At 42.2% G+C, this 22752-nt stretch overlaps 1 protein-coding gene across 12 annotated transcripts in view; it reads left to right on the forward strand.

Annotated features, from left to right (window-relative positions):
- MCTP1 (multiple C2 and transmembrane domain containing 1) overlaps nt 1-22752 on the forward strand; it is a 277914-nt gene that overhangs the window by 22196 nt on the left and 232966 nt on the right. Inside the window, exon 1 of one of the 12 annotated variants that reach the window (XM_083816847.1) lies at nt 11722-12118. The exons of 9 other annotated variants lie outside the window; for them this stretch is intronic. In XM_083816847.1, coding sequence (XP_083672973.1) covers nt 11999-12118 — 120 coding nt within the window. In that variant the 5' untranslated portion in view covers nt 11722-11998. Of the gene's footprint in view, nt 1-11721; nt 12132-18997; nt 19194-22752 lie in introns of those variants that run through there. 2 more of the 12 variants (XM_083816840.1, XM_083816837.1) reach the window with 2 other exon arrangements.

The raw sequence follows: 22752 nt of genomic DNA on the forward strand, positions 1-22752 counted from the left end.
AAAGCCACAAGTGTTGTGATACATCAAAAGAGAACTGATTTTATGTGCAGTACACCAAGCATACGCATGCAATGTTTGATAAATTTCAGAATGTTTAATGCCAAATTTAAAGAACGTACCACGTAGAAGTGCTGTTTTTCTCGTAGCGTACACACGCTTTATTCCCAGCGACAGTGTGAAGCCTGTTTAGGCAAGCAGTACTTTTTAAACAGGCGTGGGTCATGTAAGTTCTGACATCCGTGTTTTAACAATTCAGTGGGACACCTGGTTTGGAGAAGTGTTCAGCACCTTGTGTTACAAATGGAGCTGATAAGGGGCCTGAAGTTCAAAAAATCCAGCTCCTTATTTAAGCTCTGAAATACAGGCAAGTCCGCTTCAGGCATTCATTTGAAAAACACCAGTTCTCCTGTATAATTTCTAGTCATTGTTAGGCCGTACTTCTGCTGAAAAGAAAAATGATTCTTGGAAAATCCTGTAGCTGATCCAAAGGATGCTTTGCTGCCTTGCAATTTTAATCTGAAGAGATACATTGGCAGTCCGTGGCGCTAGCAGTGATTGCAGAGAGATTTTATATACAAACATGAATTTTTCTTTTAATGCAACTAGTGGTTTAATGAAAGAGCAAAACGGTAATGGAGAAAAATGAGGACTTTTCTCAACAGATCAACAGATTCTTCAGATAATCATAAGCTTTAGTCAGTTACTGGCAACCTTTGTGTTCTGTATGTGAAGGAAGAAGACTCTGTTACATGGGAAATACCTTTTGGAGCAGCTGCTCCAGCTGCCTATTAAAAACGTAGCATGGAAGGAGAGAAACCTGGTGGCAGGAGGGTGACACAGAACAGGGGATTGCAGAGTCACGTCCAGGACATGCAGCACCCCCTTGTGCAGCTGGAGCTGCTGGCTTGCTATGGCCCCGGCGAGACTGGGTCTGTAAAGCATCACTTGTGGAGCTCCATCTTGGAGCCAGCACCTTGGGGAGGAGAATAGCAGAGATAATAATAAAAAGGATAGCAAGGTAACCTTGCATCCCTTCACACGGGCCTCCCATTAGCCTGGGGTGCTGTCTGTGGGAGCTACAGGGCTTTTTTTTTTTTTTTTTTTTTAAATCTCATAAGGCACGAGAGGGATGCTAACATACCAGAGCCGGAGTTACCTTCGTGGCTATGGCCGGTGCGTGGGGCAGGGGTGTTTCCTCCCCGTGCCTTTCCTCCTGCCCTCCTCTGCAGCAGCAGGACCACGCGGGGAGTGTGCTCTTGTACTGCATGGCATCACGCGTGGCACGATTGCCCACCGCTGAGGGTTTCACGGTATGACGAGTGTTTCTTCAGAGCTGTCTGCATCTGCAGCGCCTCGGGGGATTATTTCAGAATGCAAAAGAGAACCCGTGTTCAAAATCTTCAGGAGTTCCCGCTTTGCGCAATCCCTTCTGGCTGTTCCAAGGCCTGACATGCTTTTTAAGCAATTTCTGTTGTTTACCGCAGGGGCTGAACGGTTTCCTTCCTGCTCGCTGGTCAGAGTTGCCTTGTGGCACTGTCTGCCCTGAGGTGGGACGTATTCTTCTGGACCACATCTGATTTTTGCATGGGAAGTTTTGAAAAGGGCCTCATGGGGAAATGGGGTTGGGCAGGGGCTGGGTGTAGAAGAGGAAAAGGCAGAGAAGAAAAGAGCCAAAAGGAATTATTCTCGAGTTTCTTCCCTCTAGATTTGTTGGTATGTTCTCAGCTCTTCGCCCCTCCCCTGGGATGCCTGCCTACAGCAGAGTCTCTCAGTATGGGATCAGAAACTGATTTTTAGAAGAAATGAGATGGCACAGGCATCTCTGTGGGAGGCTAGAATAGATTTTTACATGGTTCTAGTAGTATGCTCTGATTAAAAAAGCCATAAGATAACTGAATCCTCATTACAGTTTTTAACTTTTTTTTTTTTTTTGGGGGGGGGATACTATCCCCATTTTGGAGGAACCCATATCCAGATTCACAAAACTACCTCTGTTAACCCAGACTTCTGTCTTTGCCTCTCGGTTACTTCAGGCCTTCAGAATTCAAGTCCTGCTGTGTGATGTTGCTGTCACGGGATCAAGCGGCTGGGACGATGATTCCTGCTTACCCTGGTGAATTCCTCACACCCGGGGCACCCCAGCCCTTAAGTCTGCATTGTAAGAGGAGTTTGCAGGTGAATAGGCAGCCGTACGTTCTGGCAGCTCCTGGTTTGCTGAGGCCTCTCCTTCAGCTGGAAATCAAGCTGTAAGTTGAGACTGCTTTGAGGAACAGCATGGCTGGTGAGGCTGGCCACAAGCTGTGAAGTTAACAAGCGGTGTGAAGCTATCTGCAAGTCCTTGGTCATGCTGACCCTGTAGCACATTCTGCGTGCCGGTCAGGACCTGGCCTTAAAATTTCCTTCACACGCAGAAGCCATTTTTGCATGAATTTGCATTTTCTGGGGGTGCTGTTTACATGGATGTTACCGGCCTGTGGTCTAGCCACTTTGTATGCGCGTGCAGGGTATAAGTTGTTAAAGACGTCCTGGGGAGCACACGTTTACAGTGCTCACGGGCTGGGAATTGCCAGGTTCCTTACAAAAACGGAGCATACCTTCTTAGAAACATTATATAAACCGAGTCACAAAACTAGAGGTGCTTTTCAGAAGACCAGATGAATTGGATATAAAGACGATTACCTAGAAACATGCAGACCAGAAGTGTTGTTCTGTTAGGACGTAGATTTAGACTTACAATAACCACCGCACGCGTTGAGAGTGCTCAAAGAACTAACTGGGGGGGGTGCGGGGGGAGTAATCATGCACTGCTTGTGTAGTGCAATCTTGTGCAGCCATCCTAGGGCGTTCAAGAATGACTCATGGTTTTTTTGAGTTGCAGGCTTAGAAACTGAGAGTGAAACAGATGTTTTATTTTGGATGCGTTCTGAGGCTTTTTTTGGACTTTCAGGAAGCATTCATTTCTCCATTCTCATTTCATTTCAGAATCAAAAGCATTGCATTTTTAATAAACATGTTTTTCTTAAATTAAAAAAAAAGAAGACTCTTTTTAACCTAAGGTTTAATATTTCACTGTGATGTATTGATTCTAGAAGCTCTGAAGAAACGCTGAGAATATTATGAGACCTATGCAATCATTAAATACACCAACATTAATGAAGGATTAGGTCATACGATGGTATAAAACTATTGCATATGATTATGTTAGAAGTGTCTGAGAAAACCCAAGGCTGTTAGGTTCTGTATTTGTGTGGTTCTTGAGTTTGTTTTTTTTTTCTTATTTGTTTGTTGCTTTGTATGTTGTTTTCTTGTTGTTGTAATTCACTGTTAGCTGGTGGTTGGTTTATGTATGTTGGCTGATTTATCTTAAAGCATGAAATGACTTTTTTGGAAAGAGAACAGGAGGAAAGCTAAACCTGAACTATTCACATTGAAGTAATTTATGAAAAGGTTTATGGGGAAAAATGAAACAAATGTTCAACTTTTTTTGTTTTTTTCTTAAATAATGCAAAGATCACGCTGCAGCCATACATAACAATAATGTGAGCCACAAGGAAACACAAACCATAGAGGGATACATTTATTTATGCTATCCCAGCATTAAGGGAAGTGTTGTATGGGTGTTTATTACATAGCCTGTATTTAATCTCTGTGCTGGCCGAGTTCCTTTAGTACTTAGCGCTGTGCAGATAACACAAATAAATGTGTGGGCCTGTATACATGTCATGTATAATGCTTCTTATCATTGCACACTCAGTATGTAGTCTACACATGCAGTGTAAATTGACGACTTGTAGATATGTAGGCTCTGGTAAGCCAGAATAGTGGTCACCACAGAAATGAGAGCCCAGATTTTTGCTATAAGCCTTTAAGCTTCAGGATTTTTATTTATTTATAAGTTTTTGATGACTGGTGTCATGCAAACCTTTCTTTAGGTCTGAATGGCTATCCGTTGCTTGGAGCCTTGTGGGTTGTTAGGATAGCTAATGGGTCTGGTGTTACTTGGATAAGACCCTGTTTGTTACTTTATAAAGGATCATAAACAACTCCCTGTGCCCGCTGGTTTTGCTGGACAAAGTAAGAGCATAACAGACAGTATCCTAGTTTATAATTTCAGGCTAGCCATGCTAGGCATTACTCTTCCCAAAACTTTTTGGGCTGTCACCTTTTCTCTTTGTTTCTGTAATCCTGCTTCTGCCATAGGCCTGCAGCCCTGTGCAAATCAGTTCCCAGCTTCTATGCTTGTGTTCAACCTAGTCATGTGGCATTTGTCATCAGTCCTTAGAATTCTGTTTTTCACAGTTCTGGCTAACAAATATCTAACTCCTTTATCATTTAACCAGAGTAAGCGTTGCTGTCACATCTGCAACTTCACCAAGGCTTGTGCCTGCATGTAGATCATGCCTCGTTGAAACCATGCATCATTCAGCATGGCATTACCATATGCTTGGAAAGGCAGGGAATGCTCAACAAAACAAGTACCCTAAAGAAAAAAAAAAAAGCCTACTTCCGTAAATGGAAAAATCACAGTGAATTTACAAGGAGTTACGCTGTTGGAAAATGCAGCCAGCGAGGTTACTAGAGCACATTTTATTTTACGCTTGCGATGGGCTGAAGATGTTTTCATGGGTCAGTTAATGCAGGTCAGCTAACAGCCATTTATTAAGCCACAGCAAGTCAAAAATACGTAGTTGTGTTGTCTGTGCATCTGTGAGATGAGAGAGGTGGAAATGGGTGTCCTCTGTACCTCAGAATACATCCACACAAAGTGCTGCTTCTGCTATGTTATTACGGACGTCTGAATTAATGTCACGTCTGTGTAAGCAGGTGGTAAGAGGCTAAGAGGCACCAGGAATAACTTGTTTTAATAAAGAAGTGGAGCTGCTTGCCTAAGTGGCTGATGTAAACTCCTTTCAATGTGCCCTTCACCTGGTTCCTTTCCTCCCCCTCACTCCCAACAATTGTTCAGAAACCTCATGCAATGGAAAATAATTGAATATTTTAGATCTTAAAACCTTTAGAAGCTACTCCATAGACGATGGTGTGCATTTAGGCCCAGAGCTGGATGCAAGAAATGTTGCTGTTTGTAGCGATCAGATGTTTAGCTGAAGATTTTGGGGCTATCTCAAGCTTCCAAGGTGGTGACTTTTCTGTTGTTGTTATTTTTGTGCGGTTGGTTGCAGCCATCATTTTATTTTTGAATGCCTTCATTTATTTTTCATCAGCTTTATCTTTGCTGCTTGCTGAATATAAGAAGGGTAGGAAAAAGTTTTGGATGCAGTAAAGTGAAAACTGAATTTCTCAACTTACTTCATGTGGTCTCTTTTCTAGCTTTCAAAACCTTATTTTTTTGGTATATTGGTATATTTTTGGTATATTTTAGAGGTGTATTTCACCTAGTAAGTTCTAGCATGGTTTGAGAAAAGGCCTATGAGTATACTAGTTTGCATTGTGCCTGTGATACAAAGCTGTTTTTTCTTTTTTGTGCAGACTCATTCTGAACCACAAAGAAGTTGCAGGCAAGGAATGTTGTTTTTTAAAAATAAAAGTAAATCTTAAACTTTTCTTCAGACATAATAATGTAAAATTTCTGTAGCTATCTGTAGTGCCTGATAATGGGCTTCCTCTATCAGTTGAGTCAAAATGTTTGTATTATTGTCTTCCTTTCAAGGTTAAGATGGTTTGCAGGCCCTCAGACATGAACAGATTTTTCACACAGTAGAAAAAGGATGATAATGCCATGTTTCTTATTTTAGTTGATACCAGCTGGCCATGAGCAATTTTTTGTGTGTATCCTAACTGAAACTAGCAAAACAGATATCTTAATGAACCAGGTCAGCTGGAGGAGCTGATTAGGTCATGTTGCTCTTTCTGGATTAAGCTGTTTGTTCAGTAGAACAGGTGTTTTTGCCAGTGGTTTTGAGCAACGTTACCTGACCTGTAAATTGAGAAGTATTTTCACTTCACTTCAGGTTCACTAGTTATAAGTCTGGAGGGGATGGTTTTTTCCACTTACTTTGCAGGATGTGTATATATATATATATATATAGTGTGTGTATGTATACCTTGCCTGTGTTTGCAGAGTAATGACAATCGCCATGGGGCTGGCTGTGGTTGGTTGCTTTCTATAAATGCTGCTGCACTATTTCCAGCACTGGAAAATAATTGTCATGCTTTACAACGTGACAGTTGACTGTGACTGCTGTACTCCCCGCATTGGTACGTGGAGATCACGGAGGCTGTCCGTATTGTGTCCATGAGCACGCCTTGTCCGCTGCCCAGCTATTTTTGTCGTGGGTGGTGTGAGTCCAAGGGGCCAACTCTTGCTTCAGTCTGTCCATCCGTGGAAAAGCAGTAAGGTGTCTTGGTTAATCCTTACACTACTCTTTAGACACGGTAAGGTGGGAACTGGCCAAAACACCTTTTCTGTCTTAATCCAGACGGCGGATCTCTGGATCAGCAGAGCAGGGCGTCGGGTGGTTTGGTTCTGCTGGGAGCTGGAGGTGCAGGCACGGGTCGGGCAGCGTGGCTCGTCCGGTTGAGTCTGGAGGTGGCCATTACAGGGTGAAAACATCCATTTACTGTGATGCCGTTCAGTGCAAGCTCCTGTTTGGGGTGGGAGAAAAGTCCTGCCTTCAAAAGGACCCTCCGAGTGCTTGTGGGCACGGCTGTACGGCTGCTTATTCTGCAGTGGCAGTCGTGCTGCTGAACTGATTGCTGTGAGCTCTCCTATTGCTAGCTGTGCTCCGCATGTCCCAGGAAAGGTAGGGGTGCAGAGCTCCTGCGTTACTTCAGTCGTGGCCTGCCACATCCGTGTCTCCAGATAAACGAGACCTGTGGGGACTGGGCTGCCTCTCTGCAGGTTCAGCCAGGGCTCGGCTGAGTGCCGGGACAGTACGTGTCCTGTAGGGACAACGGGAGAAATTTCGGAGGCACAAAATCTAGGGCACCCTCTGGGAATGGCACATCACAGGGCTTGCCTTGTCGCAAGTGTGGGACTGCCTTGGAGGGGGAACAGGACGCAATAACCAGGGCAGCCTGACAACTGCAGAGCACTGCTTTTCTGCTGAGGAAAAAAGCGGTGTTCAAACCAACTTTATAGCAGGGCATTTGACATTGTCTTTTAACTTGCTTGCGGGTTTCAAGTTCGAGCTGTAGTTCCTCACTTTCCTCCAGGCTTCCCAAGCACGTGGCGCATTTCTGGGTGTCAGCGGGGAGCAGTGGGGTGCAGAGCTCCCCCTTCCCCTCTGAGCTGGGGCTCCTTGCTGGGGGGGAGGTTTCAGGGCTGGCAGAGCACCCGCTGCTCACACACCACCGCCGCTGCTCCCGACGTGCCCTGGACCCTCGTGGTGTTCACCAGGGGCAGATTGCAGCTGGCGCTTTGCGGCTGCGAGGGCACTCCGTGGTACAAAATGCATGGCAAAGCCCGTGCTGCAAGTGCTGGCACTTGCTCACCTTAGCACACTTCTCTGGTGCAAATCCATCGCCAATAACCAGCTCAATTCCAATGGCAAGCAGGGGTTAGCAGCGCTAGCTTCGCTTGCCCTGGGAAGAAGACGGATGCAGTTATCGGATGTGGGAGAAAGTATCCAGCGGGCGGCTTGCCAGGGCCGAGCGAGCAGGAGTTGAGGATAAGAAGTCTGCTTCGCCGAGGAGTTGTAGCGACGCGTCCTTTTCCTGATAACTGCACGCATCTGTGTGCGCTTGTTTGACTTTGCTTTTCCTCTCAGATCGCACCGGCTGCGTTAAATCCTAGGCACCCAGCTGTACAGATGTCGCCCATGTTTTGCTGTTTATTCCCCTCGCCCGTCTGGATGGGAACATTGTCCAGAGCAAGCTTAGTTAAAAAAAAAAACAAACCAGCAGAATCCTTGGGAACCCTTCTGGCTTTGATAGACTGCAGTTTGAACATATCCCACCTGTTTGTTGTAGCCATAGCACGCCAAACCTGTACGGTCTGGATTTTCAGGTAATTCAGGCATTTCTGGCTGTACATGAGTTCTTTCTGTTCATTTCGTTACAATTGCAAAGTTACAGGAACGGTGCTTATGAGTACATACTATTAACCAAGGCAGGAGACAAAAGTGGTTGTGATTTACTTTTTTTTTTTTAAATACTTTTTAACAAAGCAGCTGGTGCCGTTAAGGAAAGTCAGACATAGGTCTGCATGGTGCAAACCAGAAAAAAAGCAACACCCTCAACCACAAAACCAGAAAATGCACTGCAAGCGTGCGAGTGAACCACCATAAGGAAGCTGAGGATACTGCTTGTGAAATCCAGGTAAAAAGATACCTACGAAGCAAGGAGGCTTCTCTCCTGAAGGTGGGAGCACCGCCAGAGCTGTCACCGCTGCCTCCAGGCTTCTGTCACCTGTCCGTGCCCTGAGGGACAAGCGAAGGTGTGGATGGCGATGACAAAGTGCCAGTGAGTGCCTTTTTTTGCAAGGATGAACCACTTTTTGGAGGCCAGACTGTGGGGTTCGGCAGCTCCCTTTGGTCATCCCTTGGTTCTTCTCACCAAACGGCTTGGGCTCCTGTTCAAGGTTTAGCCTTGTCGGAGGGGTGCACGGAGCAGGAATCCTACAGCAATGTTCGTTATGTTCGTTAGTCAATATGGCTGCAGCACGTTCTGTTTTGGAGCCAGAGATTAAAGAAGAAGTTTTGCCTGTGCCGGCAGCATTACCGGCATTACCTGGTGGGCACGGCCAGCATCTCATCCGCCTCAGTATATGTGGAGCAGGCGAATCCTCAGCAGCCAGAGACGTGTCTCATGAACTCTTTTCGCATGCCCTTCCTTTACGTAGGTGACAAGTGATGACTGGGCAGCCCCGTGTTGAATGATTAATGTAGAAGACTATCCAGCTCATGCCAGCCTGGACCTGCCCTAGTGGGTGCTGCCCACAGCTCTTCTCGTCCGCTGCCCCAGGGGAACAATTTTAACCCTTCCGTCACGCAGCGCATCAGTGTGTGGGCAAACTGAGTCAGATACACGCTTTGTAAACGTAATTCTGAAATTTCCACGTTCGGCCTGGTCGTGTGTCAGCGTTTGCCTACTGTTGAGCTCCATCTGGGCAGCGAAGACTCTGCAGTTACTATTAATGACGCTTATTTTCTTTTAGTACGGAAACTTGTAATTAGCACGATTTAGCTAAATATCTGGTTGATGATCTCAGTTGCACCGAGACTTGAGATTGGCTGATGGTGTGATCTGACTTCGGAAGTGATTTGGCATGCTGGTGCGCTCCCAGGAAAGCAAGAGATGTTCCTTGTTTAGGAAGAATATATTTTATTTTTTCCCCTTGTCCCCGGAAGACCAAAGGGGGATTGTATTTGTATTCTGGTGGATTCGGCAGTGGTTGCCCAGAGGGGGCTGGATACTGCACCTCAGATGAAGGGTTGCTGGTCTCTTTTTGGCTGTAGGGACCTCGTGTGGTCAGGGAGCAGGCCAAAGCGATGCTCACGTAGCTGTCTCTCATCGGAGCTTCACACAAGGCCGAAAAATTCTGCAGCAAAATTCTGGTTTGTAATATTAAAAAAAAAATTAAAAAAATCTGTCTCTGCCAAAATTGGGTTAAAATCTCGCGTTCTGCTCTGGCAGCGCTGAGCACTGGCAGGTGTGGAACAGTTGCTCTCGGTTCTTCTCCTGGACAGAGGAGTTCAGACGTTGCGGCATCGAGGGGAATTGCTCCCTTTGATTTGCAGGAAGGCAGTGCACGGAGGAGAGCTTCTCCTGGCTGCCCTTAAGAGTTTGAAGGGGAAAGCTAAAAATAAGATAAATTCATAACAAAAAGGGAAAAATGAAAGACTTTCATAGCTTCACTTTAATTTCCACTGTGCTTGAGTAAGAAGCAGAAACCCACAGAACTGGCGCCACCGATGAATGAGACAGCTAATTTGACACTGCGGGTTTATTTTGTGTTGTAGGACACCTAAATAAAGACACGAGATTGACTTCCCATATACCACAATCTAGTCAAGATCTAGGTGCAAGAAATAAATGAAGGAGTTTATAGAGAAGTAAGACAATGGTTGCTTTTTATTGAAGTGTCAACAGGAAGAATATATATATTTTTTAAATCAAATAGTGCCCTGTAGTACTGGAAAACAGATAAAATCAAAGACCAGAAAGTTCTGTCATACCCCCAGTATTATGAATTATTAAATTTCTGGAGGAAATAGAAAAAAAAAATGAAGAGAAGTCATGTACTTCAAAATAAATTCCTAAAAATAAGTGTGTGGTATGCTGATTGTCTTCTGAGCCCAAGAGGAAAAAATGATTTTAAATATCAGAGAGAGTAGGGTGGTGTTTTTTCTTTTCTTTCCTCAAGCATTTTCTTAAATGGTAGGAAGCAAAGTTATTACCAGTTGATGTTGCTGAATTATTTAGATCTGCAAACACAAGGAAAAACACCTATTCTTAGATTTTAAGTTGTTTGGCTATTATGAAATACAAAATAATAATTAAAAATTAAAAACAAAAACAAACACAGTAGATTGAAACCTGTCGAAAGCAAGAAGATATCACAGAGGCAGGAAAAAGTGTGTGCCCTAAAATTCAGTGTGTTATTTTAAATATGGTAACAATGCTGAATGTACTCTCCCTCCATGCAGTAAATTCGTAAAATCTGATACTGACATAACATTAAACCTGTTGGAAGAAATGAGAGATGTTTTGCATGTGTATATATATAAAAGCAAAGGATTTCAAACAAGACTAGGCTTTTTGAATAAGATGTAAATTATTTTAGAATGTTGATATGCAAAGTAATGTTTTCTTACTACTGATTTACTACTTTTTTTTGAGCTCTAAAACAAACGGTAAAGATTTTTTGGATTCTTCCACTAATGTTTTAAAAACCAAACAAACTAAAAACCCTCCACCTCCTCCACCAGCCAAACCCACCACGACTAACAACAAAAAGCAGGTATTCCAGCTGTCCCCTGATACTTATGCTTTTAAAAGGCATTTGGGACCCTGAAGTCTGGGACATAAAGCTGACCAACAAAACCAGCCGCTCTTAAACTGGGAGTACCTGTCAGATTTCCAGTACTGCTTCCCTTTGCCTAAATTTCTATTTATATCAGCTCAGATCTATGTGAGTTGAGTCACTGTCTGTGAACACTTTTTCCAAATGAATGCCACTTAGGTCTGTGATCCTTGTGTTTTTGAAGCTTTAATGAATAAATAAATATATATAATAATATTTTTAAAATGCCCCCTGTGCAGCTTATTCAGAAGTCGTGGGAAGAGGTCCCAGTGCAGCAGATTTGACATCAGAGAGTACCCAAAAGTGCTTTACTGATCTGTCCTGTAGAGCTCGGTGTCCTCCCTTTAATGAGGAGGTGGTGGCTGTGTGTGTGCCTGTGCTGATAGAGCACTTGGCAAGGTGGAATTCTGGATCAGAAAGTCAGAGTTGTATTTGCCAAGGTTTCCTAACTGTCTGCATCTTTGCATTTGGGTGAGCTGTTCTGGAAATAAACACTTTGCTTCAGCCCAGCACTGCAGGTTGAGTTTTGCTTTTTTGTCAGCTGAGAGAAGTGGAAATACAGACTGATTACCATGTATATGCTTGTTTATGAAGAGCTTTTTCAGGGGTGTTGTTGCCGGGCTATATTTTCTTTTTCTTATTGTGTTTTATGTAAGGTATGTAAGGTATTAAAAAAAAAAATAAAAAAAAATGCAGGGAGCTTCTCACTGACTGTGAGACTGGGCTGCACCGTGTCCGAGCTCCGTCTCCACACTGGGTGGCTTGGCTCTCTGGCCAAGCTGAGCTTGTTTGAAGGTCACAGCTGCTGTTGATCAGCCAGAACTTTACAAGAAGTCAGATCTCTGCTCGGACCGCAAATGGCAGAGCTCGTTCGTGCTTTGGTCTGCAGAAAAACACTGCCTGAGCAGCGCTGGGTGCGTGTTTGTAAATTCCGATTCTGCAGGCTCCGGCTAATCTCGTTGTTTTGTCCAGCCTGCAACGATAAAAAGCCTTCTCCCGGCTGCAAGTGCGACCATGGAGGGAAGAAGCTGCTTGCATGCCCCTTGCATGAAGGTGTACGGACGCCTGCGTGGGTCCAGAGGTATCGGCGGGGCTCTGCAGAAACGTATGAAGAAGGGCTCCTTGATGAGAGCAGTAAGTGGTTGGGGTGGGTAAGCCAAAGGCAGCGCGACGTGCTTCGGATCGGAGCCTGTGCGAATGCCCTGCCTGCCCGGCACGGCACCGCTGCCCGCACGCTCTGCGAGCGGGCTTCGTTAGCAATCCCTTCCCTGCGGGCTGCCTTCCTTTGTCTTTCGGTCTCTTCTCCCGTGCTCTTCCCATGGGGTGAGGAGTGGTGGTGCCTGTGTAGGTCCCTGGAGCACTGTCAGGCTTTTCCGGTGGCGGAGAGGGGATGCCGGGGGTAGGCGGGGGGCTGATGGGCGTGCTGGGGAGCCTGGGCGCTGTCACTCCCCAAAATCACTCGAGCAAGTCGTACCTTTCTGCTCCCATTCCTGTGATAACGGTATGCCGTACTCATCAGTGTCACAGTGGTAGTGATGAGTTGATTATAAACCACCGATTTCTCTATCAATTATCGCAGCTTCAGCAGTAAGATCTGGGCCTGGGCTAACCAGCGCGAGTATTTCTGCTTGTTCTCTTGGCAGCTCATCCAGCTGAAGCTAAATTCAGCTCCCTCCTTGAGCTACCTGCTTTCATGCTAATGTGTGTTAAATCTCGGCCAGCTGCAGCCACGGAAAGGCAAAGCACACCTGCAGCGGGGATCGAGCCAAGATTAGGAGACTTGATGCTGCTTTTGGAAAGCTGCGTTTTCTTGTTTAAATAATACCGAACTTCGCAGTTATCTAAAATGCAGCGCACTAAAAATTTACTACGCCAGGTGCCTGAAGTGGAATAGTCTCACAATTATCATCTTCACTTAAATAAGGTAATTCCTCCACAGCAGAAGTTTAATTTCTGATTTTGACCTCAGGCTAGTCATAAAAATAAATGACTCCAGCACATACAAAATTTTAAGCGTATAAGGTAGGAGCTACACAAATCTGTATTCTGGTGCCAAACAATAGCAGGGCCTTGTTTCTCCACTCCCAGAAGTATTTTTGATCCTACAGATCCGAAACACAGCAGGCGTATTCTGAATCTCTGTTAAATATATAATTAATGAAAACAGTGAATTTCATTGAATTTCCATAGCTGATGTATAGTCAGAAGGCAAATATTTTTATGCCTGTGCTGCTTCAGAGAAATTTTGATTCTGCATTTTTAACAATAATTTACAAGTAGTTTACATTAAACATAAACTTTATTTAGTATCTTTCAACAAATATGAATTGCTTTTCAGAAAGTGTGTGTGTTCAAAGGTACAGCTTGTATTTAACATGTGTAATGACTTGGACTTTTTCAGACTTTTTTGAAACGGGGTACTTCTGTTTATTTCAAAAGTAATGCAGTGGTGGGATAAAATAATTCTTCAACAGAAGTTATTTACAAGGCAAATTCTTCTAAAGAAACAGTAATATTCAGTTTTGGGAAGGAAGATAATCCTTCCATAATTTCTTATGGTGCAAGAATACCACAAAAACGTATATACTTGTCTTTATGTTACTGATTTCTAAATAATCTGTCATATCACAGAATTAGTCTCTGAAAGCAGATCTGTTCCAGATGCTGCCGGTTCATTTATATTTACATTCTTCTTCTTGTAGCGTGCCAAAGATACAGTCAGGACGATATTTGACTTTTTAAGTGTTTTCTTTATCTGAGTTGACTGATTATATGATGCATTAGTTATCTCATAATTACATGTATTTTGCAATTTCAAAAATTCCGTCAGACAGTTGGAAACAAGTAGAGCAAATGTTTGGCCAACTTCTAAGAAAAAAGAACAAAATGTATGTGCTGGAAATTTAATATGCTTTGCTAGCAGTGATCCTACAGTTTCCGTATCTCTCATGCTTAATTTTAAAGACTTTTTTTTCACAAGTTACAGGTTACAAATATTCTGTATGAAGCACCGCTCAGTCTCCCTTGCCAGATGTTTTGGTGATTAGTGGCAATGGGTGACTACAGTACCCTGTTGCCTGTAGGGAGAGGCTCCGTTTCTATTATGTTTTGTTTGGATTTGTTCATTAGGAATTGTTGTTAAAGTCTCTGCTGCCGTGAAATAGGCTGTAATGTATTCACCAGTGGATTTATGAGTACATCCATTCCATGCAAACTTGGCAGCTAGGCAAATTCTTTGAGAGGTTTCTGGCCTTTCCAGGTGTGCTTTTTTTTTTTCTTTTTTTTTTTTTTTTCTTCCCCCCCCCCTTGCAATCCTTACAGAAATACGCATATGTATTGGTATGTTTGCATGCAGGTGTGTGAATAAAGTCTATCTTCATTTGCATACTTCCCTGTTAAAACAGAATGAATTTGAAGGCTGTCTGCTCTCCAGTTATATGGCTCTGGAAGAGCCTACTCTAAATCCTTTATCCTCTCAGTGATGCTTTCCGTGTTTTCAGTAGCTATTTTCTGTGCCACAGTCAAACTCCGAATTTCTCCTGTGCAGTCAGCAATGGAAACCCTTTCTCAGGGAACCGAGGAGGAAGGTGTGCCACGAGCGAAACCACGAGAGCACTGAAATACCCCACCGTCCTTTTCCGCCTGTTTTGGTGATGCCTCTGTGCAATGTAGGTGGCTGTGCTCTGTCCGTGTGTTGCGTCTCTTCAGCCGTGGCCATGTGGGGGCATTACCTTAAGGATCCGGGACAGGCTTGCAGCAAATGCTTGCTTTCCTCATCATCGCCTTACGTTAAGCAAGGGACGGGGAGAAGAGGTCAGCTTGCTGACTCTCAGAAACTGTGTGGATCTGGTAGGGAGAAACCGTGTCAGCTAGGCAGGTTTTAAATCAGGGTGTGATTTGTCAAAATCAAAACTCGGCAGTTTTAGTGCAGCAAGCAAACTCCGTGTTTATGTCTGGTAAGGTACTTGCCAAGTGGGAAAATACTTGTACAGGCAAGATGCAACAGTAGTAGTGATGGAGAATGTTTTCAGCTAGCTCTTTACTTTTCTTTTTTGTTGGACATAAAAAATGTTTTAGAGAGACAGGGGAAAGCTTACACACATGAGTAAGTTGTTATTGTTTCAGTTGTATTTAATGGCATCATTTATATAATAATTTTGAAAGAAACTCTATTATATAAGTTACGCTTCTGCATCCTAATGATCTGTTTAACTAAACCTACTAAAAGTCTTTGAGAGAAAACAGGTATTTAAGAGCAATTACAGAGCAATTCTATATTGCCTGTCACTTGATGATTATCACTACTAACATGATGTACTCTCAATTGCTTTTTTGAAAGAGGAAAAATTATTTCCTGTATTATAACTGTAGTTCTTGAAAATATTTTGAACATGGTTTTTCAGGTAACTGTAAAGACACAAGTCAACAGATAGACTGTTCTTTGTAACCGAGGAACAAAATATTAATCTAACTCAGTAAACTGCAGCTGTAAGTCCTGTGGAAGAATATGGGACCGCCACTGGTATTTTAATCTAACCTCTGTTCTGTTATTGACATCCTCTGCTTCTAGCAAGTGAAAACATGATTTTTTGTTTTGTTTTTATTTATTTATTTTAATGGTAGTTACAATGGCATTTTATAAGTGAATGACAGTGCTTTTTACTGGTAATGGTTTGGTTTGGAACTGCCATACTGTAGCAGTACTTTAATAAGCACCAGTAATTAATTCTTACTGTCGTAAAGTTCTGTCTTGTCAAGTGCCAACGGTAAGCAGATGACAGAAGGCGTTGCCTAACAGGCCACTGAAATCTTCAGTGAGAGTAAAGCGGTGTGTACCTAAAAACCAGTGCCAGGTAGCTGCATGTGCTACCTGGTTTCTTCTATGCAGACGAGTTGTTTGATACCCTGTAGTTGTGGGAATTCAAGTTCTGTGGGTATAAATGCTGACATTTTCTTCTTTGTTCCTGATTTCTTTTTAAAAATGGAAATAATTATAAGAATATCTGAAAAAACATCTGATAGAAACCTGTCTGCAAAGTAGTCCTTGAAGTATTCTGATGAGACTATTAGATAAATTAATATGGTTCGTAAGAATGTACAGAAAGGTCTTTTGAAGTAGTTAAAAGTACCTGAGGGATGAATAGATGAAAATCACTTGGTCTTTAAAATTTGCAAGCAAATTTCCTTCTACTTTTATGCTTATTCAACAAGATTTTCTTTCCCTATATATTTTGTTGGCTAGGGGAAGTAAGCACTGTTTCACATCTTAGGTTGTCACAAATGCTGTGCTTTGCCTTACGTTTGTATAGATGCACGCATATTTGTATATATCTGACTTGCTGAAAATTTTTAGAAACTCATGATGACCAGATTTAGTCAGTAGTGAACATGCACTTGTCTAGGTACCTACTGCGTTTCATTGCTTCGGACTCTGGTTTGGTTGTTTTTTGGTATGCTATTTTAGTTTTTGGATTAATTTTTTTGGTTGGATGATATTTGGCGTCTTAGTGTAATGTCAGTGGTCTTGTGTGGATGGCCCAGTCACTGGCTGCTGTGTTTTCTGAGCAAATGTTGTATGGGTAGCATCCAGTCTCATCGGTAGGCTAAGGAAATTCCAATTTACATTGTCTCTAATTTTCATTTATGTCTGGTTATTTTCTTTGAGTCCTGCAGTCCTGACATGCTGCTCTATACCCTGGTACAAGTTTCACAACGCTCAGTCCTCCATTCATGCTGAGATAATCAGGGTTTATTGAATATTTTTGAAAAGAATGTGACTGGAGATGAGGTAAAAAGGGATTAATTCCAGAAACTCTTCCAGGGTTTGACAACTGCAGATTTTTACAAGATGTTGTAAAAATGGAGGTGCATGTTTATTTAGGTTTGAGCCTACCTTTTCTTGTTGGAGATTAAGATTTGTCAACATTTCAAGCTTAGTGTTTCTAGGGTATTTTTCCTCTCCTTTATGTTCTGTGTGCAGGAGGAGGCATCCTATTGTTATTACTATTTTTTACTAAGCATATACAAGAAATACAAATGCAAACCTGTGAATATCACCCCCATGCACATTTCACACCGAGCACATGCTACCCCTTTGGGTAGTTGCAGGCCATTGCCCAAGTCTGGCTCACCTTTGCTTTTGTGGAGGGAGCTGTAAATTTAATTATTCATAATCAACAGCTTTAGCGTGAGGTCTAGATAAGTGTTAGCTTTAGTCATTTGATGAATTATGAAAAATGCCAATTAGGGCAACTGTGTGCAAAGAACCGCAGTAGACTTTTTTTGAATGTGTCGAAATGTGTGTGCAACATGTAATGTTGGAGTTCACAATTTGGTATTGATGGCCTGTATCATTTTCTACTGTGACTGTAAGAACATTTTCTCATTAGAGATCATAACTAATATGAGGTTTGTAACGTAGCTTGTCATAATTTTATTTTTGCCTGGGAGCAGAAGCTGGCCTAAATTATGTATGTTCTAGTGGCTGCTGAAACACAAAAATATAAATTGTTAAAGAGAAATCTATACGAGAATTAATGCTGGCAGTGGCCAAATGTTGACACACAGTTCTCCTGGCAGGTATTGTTATTCAAATGAGAATGAAAGAAACTTAGTGGCTTCCTATTACAAGTCTGGTATATTCAAGTACAGTAGATGCCAACCGAAGTCTGCAGCTGGTGCTTCTGTTGGCAGAGATCTAGCAGTATCGTTCAAGCATTTCAGGAAAGGAAGGGGTCTTCAATGCTTATGCCCGGGACGTCTCTCAAAAATGCTGTCGAAATGTGTAACCTTGTAGTTCAAGGTTCAGTCCTCTCCTTTTATATCCGCTGCATCAGGACGTACTTCGCAGAGCCATCTGCCACCTGCCCACCTGCGGCGTACCGAAGCAGCTCCGGACCAGCTTCACGAAGCGCTGTGATCAGGAGGAGGCCTGGGGTGACAGGTTTGGGGCCAGGGGAGGTGGGCGGCAGAGCCGTGATACCTTGCTTTGGGGCTGGTGATGCTGTGCTGGAGTGGGAGATTTAAGGCATAAGTCTAGCCTTCGTCTTCCGTGCCTGTGACAGCATTAGAGGGAGCTGATCTAATAGTGCACAATTATGTCTAAAGATTTTTTTGAGGCACAGTATCGTTAAAACTCATGTTAAAAATAGTCATGCACAAAAAATAGTCGTTTTCTAGCATCACTGAACAGAAATATTTCAACAGAAGGTATTGAGGGCATCCCATCGAAGGCTTTTCAACACTTTATTTAATGATTTAGAAATAAATACATTTGCTGTTAATGAAATTGGCAGACAACAGATTGTGGAAAGACGTAGATGACAGTTTGAGTGACTTCACACAGTAGCCTCAAAACAAAACAAAACAACAACACTTCCCAAGTACAGTCAAAACTGGAACTTGTCTATACACTGAGGGGTGAGGAGTGCAGATCTGACCTCTACGAAAGTGGTATAGAAACCTGGAAAGGAGAAATTATAAAAGGCATCTAGAGGTTTTAGCAAGCAATTCAGGCAGGGCGCCTAGTGTAACATCACAGCAAAATGAGCTGAAGTGGCCTTGAGATTTATAAAACTGAAAATCGTGACTGCAAGGAGAGCTGGTTTTACTTCTGATGTCCTTCTCAGCTGTGCCTCACTCAGAACATTGCGTGCAGCATCTGCGTTTTTAGGAACATGTTGAAAATTAGAGCCTTGGGTTGTCAGAAAAATGATTTGCAGGCTGAGGAAAATGTCAAACAGAGAAAACCTTAAAGTTCAATGTGCTTAGCTTACCTAAAAGAAGGTGGAGAATGGTTTTAATCCAGGAGCACCTCAGCAGAGCAAAGAGGATATCATCTTCGGTAGATTTTTTCCTGGAGGACTACTCGTGGTGCGAGCAGGGGAAAGGGAGTCAGTGAGCAGGCGAGAGCCTGCTCGTGGAGCGTTACATAAAACTAGGCACGTCAATCAAGTGGTAAAGAAAGATCTCTGCTTTTGGTTCTGGTTATGTAAGGCCTGAGAAGCTCGTTTCTAACTTAACAGGGTGATTAGCTTTGAGAACGACTTGCCTAGGTGCACAGCAGGCTTGCCATCTCTTTGCATCTGGAAGACGTTTGTCTGCAGAGCCTGATGGGCATGGTGGCAGGCCAGAGCGCTTCGGAGTGATCGCAACCGTCAGCATGGATCATTCCGTAGTCCTGTCAAGAACACGCTCTGAAATCTGGGGGGTAAGTGAAAACTTGTGGAAACCTGAAAATATCTGAAAATCTTTTTTTTTTCCCGGATATTTTTTATTTTCTAATGGTTACACCATGGAGCTTAGAGACTCAGACCACGCTCACTTGGTCTTTTTTCATGAGTTGTATATTATATTGTACATATTCCTCTCCAGAAAGCACACAGTATCCCTAAGCAAATGTTAGTGGTCTTTTGAAAAGGCTTTCTTGTCTATACATTACATTTTTCCTGACATTTCTGAAAAGAATTTACATGTAGCAGTGATGGGGCTCGCACGACTTTTTTTCGTTGATGCCAGTGTGGCACTTTTGACTGATCTTCCTTAAATGAGCAGACAGCATTTAATCATATAATTTGTACACCCAAGTCAGAAGTACTTTAAAGCAAAAGAATTCTTTCTGTACAGTAAACAAAATAGTTATTTAGAGCGATGGTTAAGTCATTCTGCATTTACAAGTATAAGAACTTGAATTATGAAATATATCAGTCTTTTTTTAATTTATTCATGTGTGGTTTTTTTGACATTGAGGTATTGCACCTGTGTTCAGAACCTCGCAGAACTGAGCTATAAGAGGATGAATTTCATGTTCTCGTAAATGGATTTGTTTACAATTTGTGTTCATAAATCCCTGAAACAAAGGCATGCTGAACTTCAGGGGAAACGTGCCTTCAGTAAGCACCTAATTACAGCTGTGGTTGTAGTTGAAGCGTTCTTATCGTAACAAAACAGAGGAGTGCGGGAAAGAGTAAAGTGAATGTGTAACACTGAAATGACACTACTGCTTTTTACAGAAGGTGAAACCAATTGGCATACAGAATGCCTGAGAGTAATATATTTTGTAGGACAGAAACGCTGAAATGCCAGACTAGGAGGTACCACCTGAATGCAGCCCTTTATATGGCTTAGGACCATGTTCTCTAACTACATTCAGGAGCAAAGAAGCTACCTGTAAAATGAGGAATGTTTTAGTGTTTAGCAGGATGTGCAGAGTGGTTTGGCCAGAGAAACATTCAAGTAAATTCACGTTCTTTTCTGACCTCAACAAGTGGGAGAGTGTTCTCCTGTGTCTTCAAGCACGGAAGCATAGGCTCTGAAAACTGGCTATAACTCTGTTTTTACATTCAGAATCACACTCAGTATGCAAGTAATTTTTAAATTTACAAAAAAGGGGGTTTGTCGTTAGTCAGCATCTTACTGCCTGTAGGTGTGTATAGGTAGCAGAGTTGAAGGAGGATGATCCATGTTGATGTGTGACAGAATGAGCGGTGTTCTACAAATACTGCTTCTTAAGAAGCATTTCCATCTGTCATTTACTGAATAATTTTATACATATTAGTTTAATTTTGCCTTTCATTCCTGCATGTTTTACAAAGAAGAGGCAACAAGTTTGGTAGCTGAGGTATTTCAGGCAAAGCCTTGTTTTGTTGCTGAAGTCCTAACAGATGTGAGGAAACACAGAGCAACATCCTACAGAATTAGTGGGTTTGTTTGCTTGTTTTGTAAAGCTAAACAGTTAATAACAGGAACAGGTAAAAGCAAAATAAAGGTATGCCAGAAAGCTCCATCTTCAGGTGTGACCTATTGTCTTTTGTTCTACTTATGGTGTCCAATTTAGGCCTGATACTTTCACTAGCACGGGGATTTTTTCTGGCTCGTACGAGGCATGTTTTTGAAGATGTTTGGGAATTCATCATAAAAAAAAAAATGAGCTAACTGTAGACAGTTAATGCTTTTGAAATGATCTCCTAACTGAGTAGTTCCCTTCTGTGTGTCCCTGCCTGTGAACAGAAGCTGCAGGACTTTGGAGACATCCGTCCCATCTTTTTTCAGGAGTGGCTTCATCCGCTAGTAGATCCATTTGTAAGGTACTCTAACAGGAGCCGTTTTAGAATATGTTCCTGCAGTGGCCATCGTCTGTTCTCTTCCAGTGTCTACCACCTGTAAAAATATAATGCGTGAGTTTCATACGGTTCCTTTGTTAGCCCTAATGTTAGAGGATCTCACTGGGATTGCCGTGACTGCTTTTGCCAGGTAAGGCAACCTGAACACTTTTCCACTAATTTCAGTCCACAGGTATTTTTGTAGTTAATCAAAATTTAAAGCAGTCTGTCCTACATTTCCTTTCTGCTTGTTAAGAAAATGGAGCTGTGGTACAATACCTTTTAACTCTCAGTTTATGCCACGGCAGTTGCATACAACTGTAATTGCCTAAAATTTTCTTGAAGCACTCTAATTCCAAAACCAGTCTGTTTTATTTTGTGTCCTTCCTTCTGAAATGTAAGCAGACTTAAGAGACTTCCCATTGTTTGGCCTGGTGTATACTTGTTGTAAGTTAATATAACAAATTCTAAGCATCTGTTTTGATATGTTTCTGCATTTTCTGGGCAGTAGCTATTCTGCTTTTCAACTTGCATTTAATTAATTTTATGCCTCTAGAGCAAAGGATTGAAAATAGCAATCCCAACCCCTTCCATGTCTTGCACAACTCATTAAACAGTTACAGTAACTGTTTTTAAACTACTTTTAGTATGTGTGTCAAGCTCACATTAAATCGTCTTTAAAATGTGTATGTGTGTAATGAACTTTGTCTATTCATAAACAAAAGCATCATGTATTCAAAATGAGTGGTATATTAAAAAAAAAAAAAAAGCAGAGGTAATGCACCCCTGTACATTTAAATGATATTTAAAAATTCACGTTCTCTCAGGAATTAGGTTTAACCGAATATTTGATAAAGACTCCCCAGACTCATACAATGTTCTTCTCCAGTCAGTTCCTTTCAGAGACAATGCAGACTGGGAGTCTAGCTTCTAAGAGCAAGTATGTTTATTTTTAATATTATATACTTGAAAGCAGAGACTTGGAAAGGTTTATAAATGAATAACCTGATGTAATTCAGTGCTCGAGGAAGAAAAAGTCCCGAAGGAAACTGGACTGGGGACAGTTTTATTCCCTCTGTATAGAAATGTGTACAACTAAGCTTAAATGGTTTCAAAGTTCAGCTCTGCTGAGTGCTGGCTGACATGTTTTATTCAGTATATATTGGTGTTTTGCCTCTAATCAATTCAGTTCTTACTCAGAGCTTTTGGAACAGCCGTTTGCCAGGTATAATATATTGATATTTTATCTTCTTTCTTATGACAAAATCTTAGGTCCTTTTGTGGATTTCTGCATCACTGGAAGCTTTCTAAAAAATTAACAAATTAACTGTATGCTTGCTGCCCATTATTTACATCACAGGTGTTATGTATGCATTTCAGCATAGAACAATACGAATCTAGAATTAAACACAAGTAGTTTGGATAACATATTAAAGAACGTGTCTGTGAGGTGTCAGAATGTAAGTATGAAAATGTGTCTTTGGCTATTGAGCCTTTTTTATTCTTTTATAGAATTCCTATTCTTGGCGTAGTTAATAAGTATCACTTGAGTTGTAGCATTGCTGCTTGCAAGCTAGCCATCAAGTTACATAGTGCCCTTCGCATCCTCCTAGGAAGAGTGTGCCTACCCAGAGGCGACAGCCCATGGCTTCTGCATTTCCCTCTGCA

This window comes from Anser anser (genome assembly GCF_964211835.1).
Source record: "Anser anser genome assembly, chromosome: Z".
NCBI lineage: Eukaryota > Metazoa > Chordata > Aves > Anseriformes > Anatidae > Anser > Anser anser.